The sequence below is a fragment of the Polypterus senegalus genome, chromosome 5 (genome assembly GCF_016835505.1).
Source record: "Polypterus senegalus isolate Bchr_013 chromosome 5, ASM1683550v1, whole genome shotgun sequence".
In the NCBI taxonomy this organism is placed as follows: domain Eukaryota; kingdom Metazoa; phylum Chordata; class Cladistia; order Polypteriformes; family Polypteridae; genus Polypterus; species Polypterus senegalus.
In genome coordinates this window covers 194346413-194368624 of record NC_053158.1, presented here as the reverse complement: position 1 = coordinate 194368624, position 22212 = coordinate 194346413, and the positions used below count along the sequence as shown (strand labels likewise).

Sequence of the window (22212 nt, the reverse complement as noted above, 5' to 3'; positions counted from 1 at the left end):
CATAGTGCCTCACTGGGACTGGGACAGCCAAGTTAGGACCCCAGTGTGTGTAGAGACCAAAGTATGTATATACTGTATTTATGCATTTATTTATTTAAAGAGCTTCTGTAAAAAGCCAAATTCCCCCTGGGGACCAATAAAGTTCTATCTATCTATTATATAGTGCCTTTCATATCTATATCTATCTATTATATAGTGTCCTTCACATATCTATTTATTTATTATATAGTGCCTTTCACATATCTATCTTCTATTATATAGAGCCTTTCACTATCTATCTATCTATTATAATAGTGCCTTTCACATATCTATTTATTTATTATATACTGCCTTTCACAAATCCTATTATATAGTGCTTTTCACATATCTATCTATCCATCTATTATATAGTGCCTTTCATTATCTATCTATCTATCGATAGTGTCTTTCATATCTATCTATCTATCTATCTATCTATCTATCTATCTATCTATCTATCTATCTATCTATCAATTTATTATATTGTGCCTTATCTATCTATCTATCTATCTATCTATCTATCTATCTATCTATCTATCTATCTATCCTTCCATAATGATATTGCATATAAAAAAATAATCAGAACTGAATTGATTTAGCTGTGGTTTTCAAGGGTCTACAGTTCAATAAAAAACTGAGCAGGAAGGGAAAGGAAAGAATGGCAGGTGCAAGAAATGAAAAAACAAGAAAATGACAAAAGACAGAAACACAGAACAATGCCAGTGAGTCCTTCTAATGTTAACATGGGGTCACTCTGAACAATTCAAGAACGGTGATGGCAACTGGATCTGATTGTATTTGCATTTTCCCCCAACTTATTTCAACAAAACTAGGGAATAAAAAAAAAACGAGCAGCTTCTGTGCACCAGAAACAAAGGAATAGTTTCAAAGATTCCTCAATGTTATCTTTGGCTGTCATCAAGCAAGTCTGAGTCGTTTTGGAACCACGCTGCTTCCAGTGTTGAAATAATGGAATAAAGTATGAGCTTATTTTGCACAGAACATTTTTGACATGTGTGAATACATTTGGATGCAATTATAAAAAGATTAAAGCAGCTCTAAATGGTGAAAATATACATTTTTTTCCAAATTCAACAGTAAATGGAGAAACAATGTTTTAGAGTTTAGCTTTATCAGTCAATAAAACACTTTGCAATAAACTGAAATGTTCAACATTAGTTTTATGGTAATAAACTTGAACGCATTCCTTAAAAACGCAAGTAGCCATGTCAGTCAAAGCTGTTTAGAAGAAGAAAAGCACGGGACATCCATCAGTTTTTCAAATCCCCGGGTCTGAGGACGTGGGGATCCATTCAGGCAGCAGAAAGTGCAGCACAAAAACAAAACACCCTGATCATCCTGAAGAAGATGCCAGGATGAACCACAAAGACAAGCACATGCAGTGCCCTCCATAATGTTTTGGGACAAGGACCCATTATGTTCTTGATTTTCCTCTGCCCTCCAAATTTTAAAATTCCATATCAAATATTTCTGACATTATTGAGCACCTCCTCTCGGCTGAGCGGTGGGAGTCAGGCCTGCTTCAATGGCTATTTCTGGAGATCTCACCCATCTTGGGGAGTTCTGTGACGATAAAGGTAGTGAAAAACTGCAGAATTACAGGGCCCTCCATGATGTTCGAGACAAAGGCACATTTTTCCTTGATTTCCTCCTCTGTTCCACAGTTTAAAATTACAAATCAAACAAGACATCATGATTAAAGTGCACTTTGCAGACTTTCATTTAAGGAGATTTGCATACATTATGTCACACAAATGACAATGCCTGATAGAACAGTTGAGACTCCCCCTTGGTTAGTGAAATCACCAAGAAGGACCCCCAACTGCTTGATGAAACAATTGAACGTCTGCACGCTAGAATCCTCAAGGGTCACTCACAAAAAAACCCACCCCCCCTCCCAACAATCACGGAAACGACAAAATGTCTGCAAGCCAAAATCACCAAGGGGGTTCCCCAGGCTTTCTGAAACAACTGAGCATCGAGAAATTATCGAGTGTTCACAAATCGAGACCAAAACACTCTGCATGAAACCTCTGGAGATCTGCAACCTGTACTGTTAAATGTATAACTGATTGTATGTTAAGAAGCTATAGATAGATAGATAGATAGATAGATAGATAGATAGATAGATAGATAGATAGATAGATAGATAGATAGATAGATAGATAGATAGATAGATAGATAGATAGATAGATAGATAGATAGATAGATAGATAGATAGGTCAGGAGGCCTATCCCAAAGACACTCCAGCGTTGTCTTGGCTGTACAGTATACTCGATGTCATTGTCACCTCAGTCTGAAGTGGTGTGTACTCCGCAGCAGGTTTCCTTTACGGATGTCTCTGCATTTGGCTGCGCTCATCCTTCCCCTAAAATTCTGACCAGTCTGTCTCCGTCTCAGAGACGCACCCCGATAGCATAAAGCTGCCGTCATCACACGTCACGGGGTGGCCAACTGCAACTCCAATCCTGGAGGGCCGCAGTGGCTGCAGGTTTTTGTTCCAACCCAGTTACGTAATTAGAAGCCAGTCCTCAACATTAACAGATCTTATTCAATTTCATGGCTTCTTAGTGTTTTCCCTCCACCATGTCAGTTCATTCTTAAATCATAGATTTTTTTTCCCTTTCTAATGATCATCCAAGTGATTTGAAGCCTAACATGGATGACTAATTCTTAGTTTTTCAATTTCCCTTCAGTTTCCTTCTGAGTACTTAATTAAAGCAAATAGTGAATGATGACGACACAGGGGTGGAAATGGAGACAAGCCAGATGGAGAACTGCTGGTTCCTTTGTCATTATTGTTAATAGAGAGCATTTAAAACAACGAATACAGCTGTTTAAGACTAAAATAAGCAAGTAAGGGTTGAAAATATAACAAGAGAAACAACTAAAACAAACCAGAAAAATGTCACTTGAGCAAGAAGTGCTTCACCGGCAATGAATGATTATATTGATACGCATTTAATCAATTTTCTGTGTAACTGATTGACATTTTTCTCATTAATTCATTTGATTTCATTGTTTCCCACTGCCATAATTAGATGAATGGGTGATTCTAAACTGGATCTTCGTAAGTGTGTGTGTGTGTGTGTTCATAAGTAAGCTCTTTAATGGATTGGTGTCTGTCCAGGTTGTTCCAGAATGTACCTGATGACAGTGGTCTTGTTTGAAAATAGTTTTACGTAAGGCTTGACTTGAAAGAATCTCATGGTAAAAGTCTCCGTCTCGCATGACTTGCTTCCAAAAGTTGTAAGTATGGTGTGACTTGAAGAATCTAATGGCAAATGTCTCATTCTGGTGGGACTTCTTTCTAAAAAGTCTCTGCAAAAAGTCACGTCTCATCGCAGGATTAGTCTCGTCTCGTCCAAAGGTTTTTTTCATTATAATAGAGAGATATGAGCCACCCTGTAGTGATGCAATGCTCAAAATGACAGAAAGATATCGTAGCAAACAGAAGCGCTTCTTAAATGCACGTAGTTACGTGTGTGTGTGTATCCGAAAATGAGATTCAAAGATTAAATGAAGAGCAAATTCATCATGCCACTCGGGAACTGATAGAATCCTCACTTCTGATAGATTGAAGTGTGCGTAAGCGTATCCATTGTGGACAACTTGCCTTTGAGGTCACTCGACAGACAATCAAACGTAGAGCCGCTAACCTTGGCACTGACACAGGTCTGGCACCGTTCATCTGTTGAGTATGTAGCTGGTGCATTGCCTCCAGAATTGGCTTGACCACACATGAGAATAGTCATCAATGGGGCTGAAGGAGAGGAAGAAATCCTTGGACCGTGGAATACTGGTGTGACTGTCTGTCTGTCTGTCTGTCTGTCTGTCTGTCTGTCTGTCTCCACTGTCGCAGCACTCATTACAGCATACAAATTAAACTGAAGCTAGCTTGGGCTAATGAATTCCTGAATGGGTGACCGCAGTTTTTAGATTAGATCAGATTAGATTAGATAATCTTTATTCATCTCAAGGGAAGATTCACATGCATACAGCAGCAGAAACATGAAAAACAAGGATAGAGACACACAGGACATGAAGAACAATGCTCCTGGGGGAATGTCCTTTGGACAAGGGACAAGTCACATCAGCTCTACATCCACAGAGAAGACAACACCACGCCTACTGTGAAACATGGAGGAGGCTCGCTTATGTTTTAGGGCTGCTATGCTGATTCTCACATGGGGTGCCTGGAGTCTGTGCAGGGAACAATGAAATCATAAGACTATCAAGACACTCTGGAGCCAAACATCGTGCCCAGTGTCAGTAAGCTCTGCCTCAGATACAGGTCATGGATCCTCCATCAGGATAAGGAGGAAAAACACACTGTTGACCTTCCATGAGCCCTAATTTGAATCATCTGGAGAAGACCCCCCTTCAAACCTGGCACAGCTGGAGCAGTTTGCTCAGGACGAGTGGGCCATACAACCTGTGGACAGGCACAGAAGACTAATGGGGAGCTCCAGGAGTCGCTTGTGTGCAGGAACTGCAAATCCTAAAAGGCTGTGCAACCAAATCTGAGGTTAAGGATCCCATCATTTTAGTTTGCCTTATTATCTGAAATATTGTGTTGGATCAAAACGCTAATGCAAAGTCAGATTTTTGCTAAATGCTGAATAAACAATGATGGGTGCCAATTCCTTTTGTCAGGTTCAAGTTATGGTACTCAAATGTGGCAATTGGTGCCACGGCCCACCTGCCAAGTTGTTTGCCTGCCTGTGGTAAAGTCATCCCTGATGGAGGATCACAGGAATCATGGGAAAGAGGGGTCCTTTCATCGGAGCAACGTTTCAGCCGTGGAATGGCCAAATGGGGAGGCAGCTTGATGGATGAGGTCTCCAGGACTCTAAAATTATCCAAATCTTATTATGTGATATCATCTACTGTTAAATTCAGCTCTGTGCTTCTAAAATTTTTATTATTATGCTGTATTGTTCTGTTCTGTGTATTGTATTGTATTGGCGGCCCCCTTCTTTTGACACCCACTGCACGCCCAACCTACCTGGAAAGGGGTCTCTCTTTGAACTGCCTTTCCCGAGATTTCTTCCATTTTTTCCCTACTGGGGTTTTTTTGGGGAGTTTTTCCTTGTCTTCTTAGAGAGTCAAGGCTGGGGGGCTGTCAAAAGGCAGGACCTGTTAAAGCCCATTGCGGCACTTCCTGTGTGATTTTAGGCTATACAAAAATAAACTGCATTGTATTGTAAAACTGTATGGCAGAGACAATTGCAGGTTTTTCTTTTCTTGTGGAGGGGCACCAACAAATTTGTCCCTGTCTAGTCAGTTACATATCAAGACCTTAATAAACACTTTGTTTGGATTTTTAAAAAGACGTACAAAGCACTGGCAACACTTTAGAATGGGGGCTGACTGTGATTTGTCTATCGGTCAAGTGTAAAGGCACGTATCGGTCACAAGAATTAACAAAAGCTCTGCTTGTTTTATGCAGCGATTATTGACTAAGAGATGCATTACAGCAAGCCCTCAAAGTCTCTATTCTAAAATATCATCGCAAATGTATAACAAAAGTATATAACCGTCAGTGTGGCCCGTGTGTCAGCCTTTCTTTTCAACTCTCTCTTCCGCGACTCCGGCCTGTCCTAATAAACATGGCGTCCCTTGACGTTGCCGTCGTTGTGTCTGCCTAATTCAAGCCTTTTTACTTTCTCATAACACTCGCTCCGTCGCACAGGTTTCACTCAACATCCAGTCTCATTCCTTACTTATAAATAAATTGCCCAGATTTATTTTACTTCTTTACTTTGATAAGATGCGCAAGAGCCGAATTTATAACAACCCCAAAACCACTTGAGAGCTACTGTCACATAAAGCCGGCCTTGAACTTTCCCCTGATTACTACAGCATTTTAAATTAGCAGTGAAAATAAATAATAGATAGCTCATGTAGCAGGAAAATAAAACCAAAGTTTATGTTAGGATATGTTTAAATAAACTCAAATCGGACCAAAGTTTAATGAATTTGCAATGGCCTTTAAATTCTGTCCTTTTTGTTTACGGCTGCAAGTCACTGGATCTTGGGGACGATCTGTTCAAGTATAAGCATTCACGCTTAAATTAAACATCAGTAAATTACACCCTGTTGTAAGAAGCTGGTCAGATCCAGCCAGATGTCGTGTGTGTCATCCACCACAGCAAACTCTCAACCGTCAATCTGGTCAAAGACACAATGGGGGTCTCCTTGCTCTTGCATGTTCCTATAAACTCGCCGCCCCATCATTGTCCTGACTCGGCAGGAAAACAGATAACTAATTTTATGGGAAAAACTGAGAGACGCGAGCAAAAGTTAAACAATAGAAAATAAAAATAAACTGAAGCGGCCGAAACCCAGACGAGAGGCAAAACTCAAAGTCAGATAACATGAAATAAGTCAAAACCCAGACCAGACCTGAAAGTAATCACAAATTGAAAATAAGGATTTTTATCCACAGGCTTAATGCAAATGGCTGACCATATATTGCTGATTACGTCAAGGTCACGACCCTGGAGACCACGCCCGCTAGAAACGCTGGACGGAAACCATGACGATGGTACACAATATGGCTTCTCTTAAAAGAAAAAAGGCTGCACAACATCAATATTGGGCCTAAATCAAGGCAATCGTCTCCATCTTTTCTTTATTTTTGCTTCATGCAAGTTGTTCATAAAGAAGTAGAAATGAACTGGCTTACAAAAAACCCGAGCAATCGCAACCATTTACAGCAACTTCCACGGCGAGTAAACTTCTTAAAGCGTTTAAAATCACATTCTCAGAATTACGGGGGAAGTGTTTGGACAGAATGGATTGTGGAATATCTTACAGACAGACCTCAGTATGTGCTTCTCGGGAACTGCAGGTGGGGGGCGGAGTTTCGTGTGACATCATCACGCCTCCCACATAATCACGTGAACTGACTGTCAACGCAGTGCGTAGAAAACCAGGAAGACCTCCAAAAAGCGCTTAAGAAAACATGCATTATATAATTGAGAAGGCAGCGAAACAATAAGAAGCGAGCGAGTGACATATACAACCATATTCATGACTGCTGCTACTTCGGAAAGAAAGCAAGGTGTAAACCTAAACTTTAAATTAAGTTCATAGACAGGCTACCGCTGGCGTTTCTCATGCCCACAGGTAATGCGGGATACAAGTTTAATGAGAGGACGCAGGATATAAACGAGAGTTTTGATCACTTTGTAACTAAGTTAAAATTGTAGGTGAAGGGGTGTGCTTATGCAAATTCTGAGAGACTGTGTTTGTGGGGGATTGACAGTTAAGGCGGGTGGGGGAGTCACGTCATCATCTCCCCTCCCATTCACCTCATTTCGCTCTGAGCTGAGCTCCGCGGCTAACGTAGTGTTACAGAAGCGACTTTGTGACGCTGCCACCAAATACTCACAGAAAAATCCACAAGTTAATACACATGCTGTCTGTAGAGTTTCTCCACACTGAATCCTCCAGGCACTACTTACAAAAGGTCACATTGACAATCGTGTTACGTTATTTTTAAAATCTTTCCTTTTCTTAGCACAAGCACAGCTGAGAAGCTTCGATGCATGTGCTCCATAACGCGTTTAATCACACTTTGCATTACAAGCAAAGGGGAACTTCTGTCAATGCATGATTTCCTGGTACACGATTACATTGATCAGCGCATCCCGATTCATTTTACCCTCGCACCACCTTAGTTTGAGAAGAAGTATGAAAAAATATGAGGTTAACACAGAAAAACAGATCACCAATTCAAGCTTTATGAATAATCGATTCGCCATCAATAATTGTTTTGGTAAAGCCATACTCAGTGTAATCCTCCTTCCATTTTATAATTTTTCCGCCACTAGCCATGATTAAATGAACGGTAAAAAGTAAGAGCGAAGCGAGGGTGACTTATTTAGGCAGGCATATATATGACAGCAACACTCATGACAATGTCAATCATGTTACGTTATTATCAAAATGTTTCCTTTTCTTTTTCATTACTTCTTTAACACACTACTTCTCCGCTGCGAGGCGGGTATTTTGCTATATATATATATGAATGAATGACCTCCAAAGAGCGCTGAGACTTTTGATATCATGAACGTGTCTGCAAACTGGGGTCTCCTGCCCAGCAAAAGTCGAGCAGCCAGCGCGCGTGCATAGCTGTGCCGGCCTTTGAGACGCTGACTGCGCTTCTGCCTTAAGTCAAAGTGAGCACTTTTAATTTTTTTCATCCTCCCCCTGCGCTATAGCCCAGACAAGTGCAAACACGGGACCTCTTTTCTACACCACGGCAAAATAATATTAAGGCGATTCACACTTTCTTTTGCACGTATACGATTATGAGGTCCTCACCTCGAATTATGAAGACACGCACAGGAGTGGAGGACTGACAGTACCATCACAGCCGATTAAAGGCGGGGACATCTCACCAGTCTACACAAGACCCACTGCGACTGTCCCCAAAAGGCGATCATAACGTCAGCGAACACATCTCTCTATACTATATAAAAGAAAAAGGCAACTTTCCTTTCTTTACACCTTTTTTCTTTTTATCCCAAACCAAAGCCTTTCTCTCTTAACACTGCAGAGGACACAAAACTAATTTTCTTTAATTGCCGGTAAGGCACATTACCAGAGGCAGAAATTTGAACATTCACATAGAAAATGTAATTTCTATACCACAGCCGTCGTGTAGCACCTTTCAAAAGGGATCTACTACCGAGAGATGATCCATATACATTTTAGCTGCTGTTAGTACTACTTACCTGTTCTGTTACACTGTCTTTAAAATGTAGTTTACCCGCTACCACTCCAGTAGTGCTCAATGTAGATTTACTTCTTAAAACGTTAATGTTTTACTGTTTAATAACTTATAGACTATATTTTATTATTTTTCCCTTGCACTCAGTGACCAAAGCTATACACACACATATAGACACATACATATATACACACAAGTATATGTATGTGTATATATATGTATGTATGTGTATATATATATATACACACACACATACATACACATACACACACATATATAATTTGTGTGTGTGTATGTATGTATGTGTGTGTATATATTATGTAGATAAGTATGTATATATATATATATATATATATATATATATATATATATATATATATATATATATATATGTAAACTCAAACCCATTATGACAGCAGCAATCCAAGCTGTGAGAAAACAGTAAAAAGGAGGCGTGTCAGACGTTGTGGTACATTTTCTGATGCAGCTACCGAAAACAACTTCGTGACGCTGCTGCCAAATACACAAAACAATTACTTTGACAATCATGTTACGTTATTTTTAAAATGTTTCCTTTTCTTTTCATAACCTCTTTAACACACGACATCGCTGCGAAGCGCTGAGGATTTTGTTATATATATATTATATATATATATAGATATAGATATATATATATAGATATGAGAACACTCATATCAATGACAAAACAATTACATTAACAATCATGTTACGTTATTTTTAAAATGTTTCCTTTTGTTTCTCTTTCCTTCTTTAACACACTACTTCTCCGCTGCCAAGCGCGGGTATTTTGCTAGTAACAATAATATAGTGATCCCTCGCTATATTGCCTTTCGACTTTCGCGGCTTCAGTCCATCACGGATTTTAAATGTAAGCATATCTAAATATATATCACGGATTGTTCGCTGGTTCGTGGATTTCTACGGACAATGGGTCTTTTAATTTAAAGTACATGCTTCCTCAGTTTGTTTGCCCAGTTGATTTCATACAAGGGACGCTATTGGTGGATGGCTTAGAAGCTACCCAATCAGAACATGTATTACGTATTAAATAAAACTCCTCAATGATATACGATATGCTTCTCGCGCGGTGCTTGATTGTTTGCTTTTCTCTGTCTCTCTCACTCTCTCTGCCTGATGGAGGAGGTGTGAGCAGAGGGGCTGTTTGCACAGAGGCTGCTTGCCTAGCGGATACGGACGCTCCTCAACAAAATGCCACTTTATCGCGGTGATTCGGCATACTTAAAAGCCCAAAAGCACATATTGATTTTTTGATTGTTTGCTTTTCTCTCTCTCTCTGACATTCTCTGTTCCTGACACGCATTTCTTTGAAGAGAAGATATGTTTGCATTCTTTTAATTGTGAGACAGAATTGTCATCTCTGTCTTGTCATGGAGCACAGTTTAAACTTTTGACTAAAGGGTGTTATTTCATGTCTAGAGGGCTCTAATAATGTCAACAGTGTGGGAGAGTTTATAAGGGCTTAAAATATATAAAAATAACCATACAAACATATGGTTTCTACTTCGCGGATTTTCATCTATTGCAGGGGGTTCTGGAACGCAACCCCTGCGATCGAGGAGGGATTACTGTAATACATTAATAATAATTCTTTGCATTTATATAGCGCTTTTCTCATTACTCCAAGCACTCAGCAATTGCAGGTTAAGGGCCTTGCTCAAGGGCCCAACAGAGCAAAGTCCCTTTTGGCATTTATGGTATTCGAACCAGCAACCGAAATTGCCCAGCGTGATATGCACTCCAACCTGATCGGTGAGTCGATGCAAACAGAAAAGGAGGACAGGGAGAACCCGTGTCTTGTGCTGTGTTTGCTTGGCAGCGGTGGCAGCATGAGCGATTGAGCAGCTTAGTAAGACAGGGAGAGAGAGAATGAAGCTGTACTTTAATCGGCTCAAATGAGGTGATCACCTGCAGTTGAATCTATCCGAGTAACTAAACATTTCAGGGGTCAGCGTTTCGATGGATAAAAGTGTTAATTACATCAGTCATTTGTTATTTCTTAATAAATAAGTTTCATTCTGCAAAGTACATACAAATACTTTATACTGGTATCAAGTGAAACCGTGACATCGGTTTTAGGCCATACTGCCCACTCCTAGTAGCCATTGAGAGTTATTGTGCCCCCTCTGATGAGAAGTCATGCCATTCACTACTTGATCCTGCATAGCACACGATGGCAGATGCTGAAATGGAATTAGTGGGTTGACAAAATAAACAGATGGGAAACTCAATTTTAAACACACGCCTTACCTGATGGCATCATAGAGGACCCTGGTTCGATCCCTACTCCTTGTGGAAATCGCATGTTTTCCCTGTGTTCACATGGGGTATCTGGTTTCTTCCAGCAGCTTATAGTCAAACTATTACGTGGTCTGGCGTCACTGAACAGAGCGAGAGTGCTAACTGATGGGCTAAAATGAACATTCTTGGGTTAAAGAAGAATGGCTTACAAAACTATCTACCTGCATGGTCTTGAGTAATGAAGATTAATATATGAAAAGAAATGGGGCTGTCTGAGGAAGAGCCCATGCAGACGTGAGAATATGTAAATTAATGCTTAGATCCAGAAATCTTGAGCCGTTGGGCAGCAGTACTAAACTATGTGCCAAAATGAGTTGGAGGTCGGTACGGCACTGTTGAGTTCTGTAGGTGCCACAAGGGGACACTGCAGGAGGTGCAGAGCCCAACCTCATTAGTCTTCCACCTCACCCAAAAATGCTTCTGGACCATGCTAATGGACCACCGTAAGTGCTCCTGGGTACTGAATAAAAGGAGCCGGCTGCCACTGCTCCAGGATTTGGAAAGTGGAGGACAAAGCTTGCTGGAGTAAAAGTGGATGCGGAGAAGAAGGCAAACAAAGCTTTGTATTATTGTGCTTATTTGCTATGTGCAAGTGACCAAGTAGTGTGGTAGACAGTTAGGACTTTAGGGACCTTGAAAACTCAACTTGATGTTATTTTGGAAGAATTAAGTGGATAGGACTGACGAGTTTTATTGAGCTGAATGGCCTGTTCTCATCTCGATTGTTCTAATGTTTGAATGTTCAAAGCCGTAAGAAGAATAATTACAGAGACAAAGGGTAATCTCTAAATAACATCAAGAGACCTACAATGGTCTCTGGACATTAACAAGAAGAGCCCTGAGCAGAAATACCCTGTGGATGGAAATGCCACAAAAAGTTTGCCAAAGAACACTAATACAATTCTGAAGAGATCTGAAATTCTGTTCTCTGGAAAGATGAGTTCATAATTGTCCTATTTGAAGGGTCCACGCTTGGTGACGATCCAACACAGTCTAACACCAGCAAAACGTATCAAGCAGAGTGGTGGATGTGTCCATGTATGGGGACTGTTTGTCTTACTCTGTGTGTAGGAAACTTTATCATGTCGAGGGAATTGCAGATTCTGAGAAATACAAAGGAACTCTTGTGAAGAACATCAGGCCACAAGTTTGAAAATTCAAGCTTGATACAATCCAAAACATCAAAGTTAAGTCCACTAAAGAATGGCTTAGGAAAAAGGGGTCCTGGAATTGCCCTGACCTGAATCCTACTGTAATGCTGTGGCAGAATGTGAAGATGGCTTTTGGAAGGAAATGAGACCTCTATCAACACTCAAAGAGTTTGTTAGGAGGAATTAGAGGAAACAAATCTCTCCAGTAAGCTCTCAAGGACTGGTTACCCATTAGAGGAGAAGATTGATTACGCCTAAAGGACGTGCTTAACAGGGTTCATTTACTTTTGCACACAAGAATATCCGGTTGTTTGTTAAATATAACAGTGTGATAATCTCATCTTATTTGCTGAAACCACTTTTCCTGGTGAGGGTCACGGTGGCTGCAAACCAAGCAGGTCAACCCCAAACTTCCCAGTCCCAAGCTACAGGTCCCAACTCTTTCTGGGGAATTTACAGGCATTCCCAATGGGTCTGTGTCTGCCACAGGGTTTGCGCTGAATGGGAAGTGTCTAGAGGGAATGTCAGAGAGAGAGAAAAGCAAACAATCAAAAAATCAATATGTGCTTTTGGGCTTTTAAGTATGCCGAATTACGAAATGCCCAAGCCACCTCAACTAGCTCTTTATGATCTGGAGGAGCAGCAACTCAACTCTTGATCTTTTCCAAATTTCTGAGATTCCATACCTATCACTGAGTGTCAGCCCAGCCACCCTGCAAAGAAACTTTATTTCTGCTGCTTGTACTCATGATTTGATCCTTTCGGGTCATCACCCACAGTTCATGACCATGGGTGAGGACAGGGATGTAGACTGACCAGCAAACCTGAGAGCTTTGTCTTTAGTCTCAGCTCCCATGTCACCACCATGGACTGGTACAGTGCCCGCAGAACAGCAGCTGCCACTCCAATTCACTTATCAATCTCACACTCACTTTTTCCATCTAGTGTGATAATCTAAGAATTCAAATCCTTTTATACATGTGGGAGGTTGTTATTTAGCAGATTCATTACAAGCTCAGGATCATAAAATCTCTATAATATCTAAAATGATGAACTTCAGGAAGGGGGCACAAACTTTCAACTATGAGAGTTCAACAGCTGATGTCTCCAGGGTCACACGTGGGCACTTGGGAGGCAGCTTAAGGGCTCTGATGAAGGTAGTTACCCACCGAACCAGGAGTTAAGTGTTGTGTGCTAATGCTGTCTCTCGTCCTCTTTCTGCAGAATGGAAGAGTGTCGGCCATTCTACTTCCCATCTATTGTCCACCCTCCTGGACCCTCCCCTTCCTGCCTGGAATCCTTATATCCAGCAGTTCGGCCATATTTGAGTCAGTTCACTAATGGACTCCTGTCTGAAAAAATGTTTACTTTATCTCCGTGAAAAGATTATTTTGATTTTGATGTTTTGTTAACCAGGGTCACGGATATGCCCCATCCTTCTTCTGTGTCCGCTTCTTGTTTTACCCAAGCTAGACAGTGTATGAGAAATATGCCTAAAATATGAGACAGTTAAATAAGTCAAATCATTGAAATTGGGGAACTGCTTTAAGAAATTATGGGACAACTGATCTTTTAATTTACAGTGGATTCAGAAAGCATTCACACCTCTTCACACTGGGCTAATGTTCTTGTGATGCAGATTTAAATTTAAATGGATAGATTTAACTCATAATGACAAAGTCCAGGGCAGATTTCAAAATCCTCCATCTAATATATAAAGCCTTACATGGCGAAAGTCCGGTTTACATGTCTGAACTACACATGACTTACAAACCTGAGCGCACATTAAGATCTCAAGATGCTGGTCTGCTTCTGATTCCAAGGATTAATAAAATAACAGTGGGAGGTCGAGCTTTTAGTTACAGGGCCCCTAAACTGTGGAGTGGTCTGCCTGCTACTATAAGAGATGCCCCTTCGGTCTCAGCTTTCAAATCCCGGCTGAAGACTCACAACTTCAGTTTAGCACACCCTGACTAGAGCTGCTGATTAACTGTACAGACTGCATCTCTGTTTTTACTTATTAGCACTAAAACATAAGTAACATGATAGTTAGAAGTTGTTACTAACCCTCACCTATTCTGTTTCTCTTCTCAGTACTCAAATGTGGCAGTTGGTGCCACTGCCCGCCTGCCAAGTTGTTTTGCTTGCCTAAGGTAAAGTCTGATGGATGATCGCAGGAATCGTCAGGTAGAGGGGTCCTTTCATTGTATGGGCTGAACCAGCACTGATTCAGCTGTGGAATGGCCAATAGGGGGAGGAAGCTTGATGGCTGAGGTCTCCAGGAATCTGAACAAATCAGAATCGTATTACGTGATATCATCTACTGTTGAATTCTGTTCTGTACTCGTAATATTTTTATTTTACTATTGTATTATATTGAGTATTACTTGTGTTCTGTTCTGTGTATTGTATTGTATTGTATTGACCCCTTTTCTTTTTGACACCCACTGCACGCCCAACCTACCTAGAAAGTGGTCTCTCTTTGAACTGACTTTCCCAAGGTTTCTTCCATTTTTTCCCTACAAGGGTTTTTTTGGGAGTTTTTCCTGTCTTCTTAGAGAGTCAAGGCTGGGGGGTTGTCAAAAAAAAGGGCCTGTTAAAGCCCACTGCGGCACTCCTTGTGTGATTTTGGGCTATACAAAAATAAACTGTATTGTTTTGTATTGTATTGTAAAGTGAATACTTGTTTGTAGAAAAGTTTGCAAATGTATCAAGACCCCAAAAGCTGAAATCCCTCATTCAAATAAGTATTCAGACTCCTTGCGTGGGGCACTCCAAATTGTGCTGAGGTTCATCCTTTTTCCTTTCGCTATCCTTGAGATGTGTTTAGAACGTGACTGGAGTCTACGTGTGGCAAACTGAATTGACTGGACATCATTTAGAAAGGCAGACGTGCCCCTGTGTATAGAAGGTCCACAGTTCACACTGCATTTCAGGACAAAAACCAAGCCATGAAGTCCAGGGGACTCTCTGTAGACCACCCATGATCAAATTGTGGTGAGGCATAGAAAGGGGAAAGAGTATAGAAACATTTCTAAAGTTTTGGGTAATTCTATGGACACAGTAGCATCAATACTTGGGAAATGGATGGGAAAAGTCTGAAACTACCAGAACTCTTCCTAGAGGTGGCCATCTGGCCAATTTGAGTAAACAGGCAAGAAGGGCCTTGGTTATGGAGGTGACCAAGAAATCAATTGTCACTCTGACAGAGTTTCAGAAGTCAACTGCTGAGATGGGAGCACCGAAGCAACTAATTTAGCAGCACTTCATTACTCGGGCGGTTATGGTAGACAGTTTAACGGACTCCGAGAGCTTGAAGAAGAAGATTCTCTGGTCTAATGAGACATTGAACATTTTGGGCAGAACTCCAAGCACTATGTGAGGTGAAGACCAGGAAATGCTGACCACCTGCCCTCTACCATTCGTACAGTGAAAGATGGTGGTGGCATTATCATGCCATGGGGGTGTGTCTCAGCAACAGAGCCCAGGGAGAATGGTCAGAATTGAGGGAAATATGAATGCGGCCAAATTTCAAAGAGGTCCTCGGAGAGAGCCTGATCTAGAGTGCATGTGACCTAAGACTGGGGGACATGTCACCTTTCAGGACGACAAATCACCAGTTGAAGCATATAGCCAAAACCCTTGCAATTAGTTGCTGTCTGTTCATGAGGCGCCCACACCTGTACCCCACTATGTGGAGTGATCTGAAAATGGCAGTTTATGGACACTTTCTACTCAGCCTAATGAATCTTGAGATTATCTGCCAGGAAGAATGGGATAAACTTCCCAAATCCATGTGTGCAAGACTTACGAAGCTGTAACTGAATACTTTCTGAATCCAGTGTGTATTTCTATGTACATATTACATGATATTTCTATTCTTTCCATTATCTCTACGCTATTTTCAACTTAATTTAATTCAATTGTATTTGTTTTACCACATTGGACTTGTAAGAGTGCTTTCCAAGCTCAAACAGAACTAAAATGAACTGAACGGACATTACACTCTTTCAACCATGATGTGACTCACACAGTAGGTCTACCTTTGAGAAAGGAGAATTTCCATGCAGACAAAGTGACCACTCACGTTGATTTGCCCCCTGTGACCATCAAAAGACCCTCCCACCCCAAATGACTACAGTAACCAGTAATGCCGTCCGCTTCAGAGACATGAGCCTCTTGCATTACAGTCTAATAAAAAGTGCTAGTGCGAGAGCTTTGGATGTTTGGGGCATACCAACAAGAACTTCAACTTGGGGGAAACACAGCACTGAATCCAAAATATCTTTAAAAAAATTAGGAACGTTTAGACAGCAACAGGCCGTTCAGCTTAACCAAACTCAACAACCCCATAGGCCTAACTTCAACAATATGATTCCATGTTAGCCCAGTTACTTAAAATTCGGTCACTTCCATGATTTCCCAGCATGCAAACACCCCCTTTGTCTTTAGGATTGCCAGACAGTCCAACTCAGAGATAATTCAACAAACTCAGAGGTCAGACTTGGTAAAGCCCTCACTTCTCACTGTTCAGTCCTAGAGGTTGGTGGATCAAAATGGCCTTTCACATTCAAAGGAAACTGCGTCAGATCTCCGGGAACATGGTAATACGTGAAATAAATTTTTTTATCAGTCTCTGTTGGTAGCAATAACACCTATATTGGAAAAATCCTGTAAATCCCTGCAAGCCTTGTGTATATTTTTTTGAAAATTACGTTAAGTCATCTGGAAAGCTGGCCGAGTTACAATGATTAATGAGAAAAAAGAAGCTCTGCTAAAAACGTGTCATTGACGTACTGCAACTTTAATACACAGTGAATGAAGTAAATGGACTGCTACTTGGGTGTCAAGGGTTATTTTCTTAGAAAAGCAAAATATTTCCAACATTTTGTGACTAAAGCTGCACTGAAACAACGTCTAGATCCTGTCTACAAATTTCAGATAAAATTACTGTTGTACTTGGATATAATTTAAAACATTTAAACTCTTGTCCCAATGGGTGCCGATTTTACATCTGTAACCTATAAGCAAAGTTAGAATATCTTAAGATTTAGCTAAACCCCGTGATTCTTAGTAATGTAAAAAGGAAATAAACTTTTATGACAAAATTTCCATCTCCCGGATTTTAAGGTATAAAACAAAATTAGTTTATCTTAGAGTCTGTCAACCAGCAAACACACCAGCGTATTTCCCCTGCAGCACAGAAAATCAGCATTGTGTAATTTTCTAACCAAGAGTGTAGAAGACATTCATATAAAAGAGCTTTAAGATGGTGGTAATGACAAAAACAAAGAACGTGAGCATTACTGTATGTCTCTCATCTCGGCTTGTGTTTGACATAAGAATCACCACCAGGCCTCATTATCCACAGCAACAGTCCTCTTAGGAAATTCAGAATTGACGCCCGGCCACTTGAGACGCACAACCTCTCCAGGGTGTCCTGGGTCTCCTACCAGCTGAGCTCTGCCTGATACGACTGCCATGTTACTATATGGCCGCTCACCTCTCTGTTGGGTGCTTTAGCTTGTTATAGACAAAGAGTTCTGAAACTCTACAGATGAACAAACATTCAGACATCTCAGCTGGATGGCAGTTGGGGCAATCAGGTGAACAGCATGGACAAGTTTGTTGGGCTGAGGGTCCTGGTCATGTCACAACTGTTTTAAAATTCTAATGGCTTACCTGGAGTCTTATTATTTTAATCTGGGTACTGTCATCAATAGTTTCTGAGCATTTGAAATAGGATTTCAGTAATGTGTATCATTTTTACTATGCATTGTTTTGGATAAGTTTACTCGATCAATATCAGAGCTTTTGATAGATAGATAGATAGATAGATAGATAGATAGATAGATAGATAGATAGATAGATAGATATGAAAGGCACTATATGAGTGATAGATAGATAGATAGATAGATAGATAGATAGATAGATAGATAGATAGATAGATAGATAGATAGATAGATAGATAGATAGATAGATAGATAGATAGATATGAAAGGCACTATATGAGTGATAGATAGATAGATAGATAGATAGATAGATAGATAGATAGATAGATAGATAGATAGATAGATAGATAAGGCACTATATGATAGATAGATAGATAGATAGATAGATAGATAGAGGCACTATATAATAGATAGAAAGATAGATAGATATGAAAGGCACTATATGAGGGATAGATAGCTAGATAGATAGATAGATAGATAGATAGATAGATAGATAGATAGATAGATAGATATGAAAGGCATTATATGAGTGATAGATAGATAGATAGATAGATAGATAGATAGATAGATAGATAGATAGATAGATAGATAGATAGATAGATAGATAGATAGATGCTCGGTGTTTTCGTTTTCCTGTTATTATCCTGTGGTTCTTTGCCCCCTGGTCTCTCCCTTTAACAGTGTATCTACCTGGACTGACCATTTCTACTCCTGGGTTACCAAATTGCGCAGCACTGAAGTTCATTGATTCCTCACTCCTTTCTGTTCACATGAGCTGCACAGCACTATGGGTAATACTATTAAAGGGGCTAGCTGACATATTACACACAGGTTACACACAAGACCATGTAAACACGAACACACCAATACATTTCCAGTTTCTTCTGTGTGCACCTTTTGTACTTAAACGTTTTCTGTTCATTTTTTGCCCACTACTAGGGTCAGTGTTATACACCCAGGTGTCTGGCCCATCCAACATTGGCCGCCACAGCTCTGTGATGTCATGCTGGCATCACTAAGGTATTAGGAAGTAAAGGTTTGTCTTTCCACTAAATTCCCTTCATCTAAGCATATTCACTGGAAAAAACTTGTTTGTGAATTTAGCCATTTAACTCTATTAAGAACAATCCCAAAATAGGAATCCCAAAATAATATACCACCATAAATTACCCCCACATATGATACACCATTCAACTTAATGTCTTTTCATGCAAGACAAAGTGAGCTGCTAGAGAAACGGGAAAACATTGAAATTCACACACAGAGTTGTGTGGATGCCAATATAGGAACGAGATGTCCTTAACTTTGTTGTGAAGTATAGATGATCACTCAGCCAATAACATTATTAATAAGCTTATCTTTCAGAATGATGGGAACAGTGCATGCTGCTCAAGATTTTAATAAAACAAATGAAGGCATACCTGCTTAACAATATTTTTGGCAAAATGGGAGGATCTCTGTTTTAGCAGGGTTACCAAGTCTTTGTACACCTCACTTTTTCGTTCATAGTCCGTCTTCTCTTTTTCCTCATCCACACCCTGTTGAATAGAAGCAAAAACGTGATTTTAAGCAGACGTGACCCACAAACATTATATGCTGTGACAGGTGGTCCTGCTAGCAAAATGTAGCCAGAGAAAGAAGCAAAACTAAGACCAGATTTGAAAAGAACCCAGCTTGTGTGCTACAGAGACCACCTAAGTGCCAGTATGGATACTCAAGCAGAATGTACCCAGGTTGAATTAATGAGTACAACAGACTCTTTAATGACCTTCATCTAAGATTACCAGGGATAGACAGTTGCCAACCTCAGATCTTCAATTTTCAGCCATCTTGGATATCCCAAGGAGTAAGACTCTTTCTTTTCGCACCATTCTATCAACCTTTTCTTTGGCATCTCTCTTTGGCATCGAGAGGAGACCATTCAGTCCATCAAGTTTGTTTCTTTGGCTAATGGCTAAGCTGCCCTGATTACTTCTTAAAGGCTGTCAAGGTTTCTGTTTTTTAATATGTTTTCTTCACCTTTTTCCCATGGCCAGTTGCCTCCAAAAAACCTTTCCTCAGGCTACATCCACACGACTACATTTTTATTTAAAAACAGACATTAGGGGTAAAATGGAGACTCTTGAAGATGATCTCTAGACCCGCATACTTCTGAAAACACAGTCAAAGCATTGCATTGCAGATTGGTGAAAACGCGGACTTTTGAAAACACAGTCTAACCAGACTCTAACTTGTTCTTGCTTATAACATTGCCCTCCCCTGACTGGATCCTCCTCACTACAACATCTCCTTCCCTGATTGGTCACCGTTCATGGAAGACAACCATTTTCCAACTTAGTGGACACAGAGGAGTTGTACTCCATAGCATGTTTTGTGTTGCTCACTTGTTTACATTGTGCACCTAGGAGGCAGCTAAAAAAGGGCCTGAATGAGAGTAATTCCATGCCACACCAGTGCCACACCACTCTTTCTCTCACTTCTCTGCAGACCAGTTACTGGAAATCCCACCTGGCTCGGATGACATAACTTCCTGTTCCGGCCCCATGGATGACGTCATTTCTGGTTCCAGGCCCACTGATGTCATTTCCTCCGCTCTCCTTTAAAGCTGCCATCTTTGTGCTATTGAGTCAGTTCTGTTTTGTACTGTAACATCAATTATTGCTATTTTGCAGCCAGGAACAACATACAGGTGGCTGCCCCAAACCTTTTTCTGACTCTTTTCTTTGTCATTGACAACATTTAAAGTGCATTTTGTACAGTTTGAGTGCTGCCTACATGTGAAAAAGGCAAATAATTTAGCAATCGCTAAAACTTTTTTGTAAATCCCATGGCTGACGGTGTTACCGATTTGATATATTTTATTAATTCCTGAGGGGAAATTGTCTTTTCACATGACCATTGGAGGTCAGAGTGTAGGGTCAGCCATTGTACTGAACACATGCTGAGTTCAGGTGGAATGTCTATGCCATATGTGTTTTCAGTCATTTTTATTGTGATGGAGACACTTTCATAAACGATATAAAAAACCCTGTTATAGATGGAGGCCGAATGACGTTTTTCAATGAAAACATAGTACTGTAGACATAACTTCAACTTTGCACTCATTTTCCTCTTCCTAGGATAAACTCGAGTGATTATTATCTTAGCCATTTTTGTTTTAGCTTTACATTCCACCTTTATCAGCCAGGATTCATTTTCATACACTACACAGCTCCTAATAAACCATTAATATACAGTGGGACCTTGGGTCACGAATGTCTCAGAACACGTACAAATCAGGTTACAACCAAAAAATTCACCAAACTTTAGCATCTGTTCACGACCACACATTCGGGTGACGAACAAGCCAGTTTCCCTTCTGGTTCATGCGCGCCGATGATTTCTGCACGTGTTCAGTCTCTCCCTGTACTGTACGTTGTTCTCAGTGCATCACGCAGAGGTTCTCTCCCTCAAAACTGTAACCTCCTCTCAACCCAGCTTCCTCCTGTGATATAGCGTGTCCACAGCTCCCATCAAAAAGGCCAGTTTTAATAAATAATCACCGCACTCGCAGCTTAGCAAGGGGGAGTGGTGGTGTGTGGCCGAAGCAGGTCCTGAGGAGTTCGTGATGTGGCCGTTGCTCACCTTAGTGCACAGGTGAGAAGCGGTCCGCATCCGTAATTGTTACCAAGAGCTACTGATTGCCACGACTACCACGTCCTCTTCATAAATAGACACGCGAGTCAGCTAAAGGGAAAAAGAAGAGAACAGGAAAGAACGGGAGGTTGCAGGAGAAGGCAGGAAGCAGGAGGAGAAAGCCAGAGCAGGAGAGATAGAGATAGAGATAGAGAGAGAGAGCGAGCCCAGGCTCACATGCAGCCTCGGGTGAAGTTGAGCAGGGAGCCAGGGTGTTTGTCTCAGTGTTATTCAATGTTTTTACTTTCAGTTTACTATTACACTGTGCATTCTATGGTATAATTAACTATTTTTGTGCTTAAAAATCTTTAAAGAAAATATATTTACATACAGTTTGTACGGTCTGGAATGGATTAATTGTATATACATACAATCCTATGGGGGAAATTACTTCAGGTCATGACCAAATTGGGTTACGACTAGAGTTTTGGAACGAATTATGGTCGTGACCCGAGGTTCCACTGTATCTTTTCCTTAATTTCAAGAGAATCTCCTTAAGCAGTCTGTGACTATAGAGGTCATCTTTAATTT

The 22212-nt window shown here is 40.6% G+C and overlaps 1 protein-coding gene across 1 annotated transcript in view; it reads right to left on the bottom strand.

The window, feature by feature from the left end:
• The window catches only part of odad2 (outer dynein arm docking complex subunit 2), a 195267-nt gene that overhangs the window by 138781 nt on the left and 34274 nt on the right, over nucleotides 1-22212 (bottom strand). The window contains exon 7 of the mRNA XM_039753888.1: nucleotides 19428-19544. Within this exon, the coding sequence (XP_039609822.1) occupies nucleotides 19428-19544 (117 nt within the window). The remainder of the gene's footprint in view (nucleotides 1-19427; nucleotides 19545-22212) is intronic.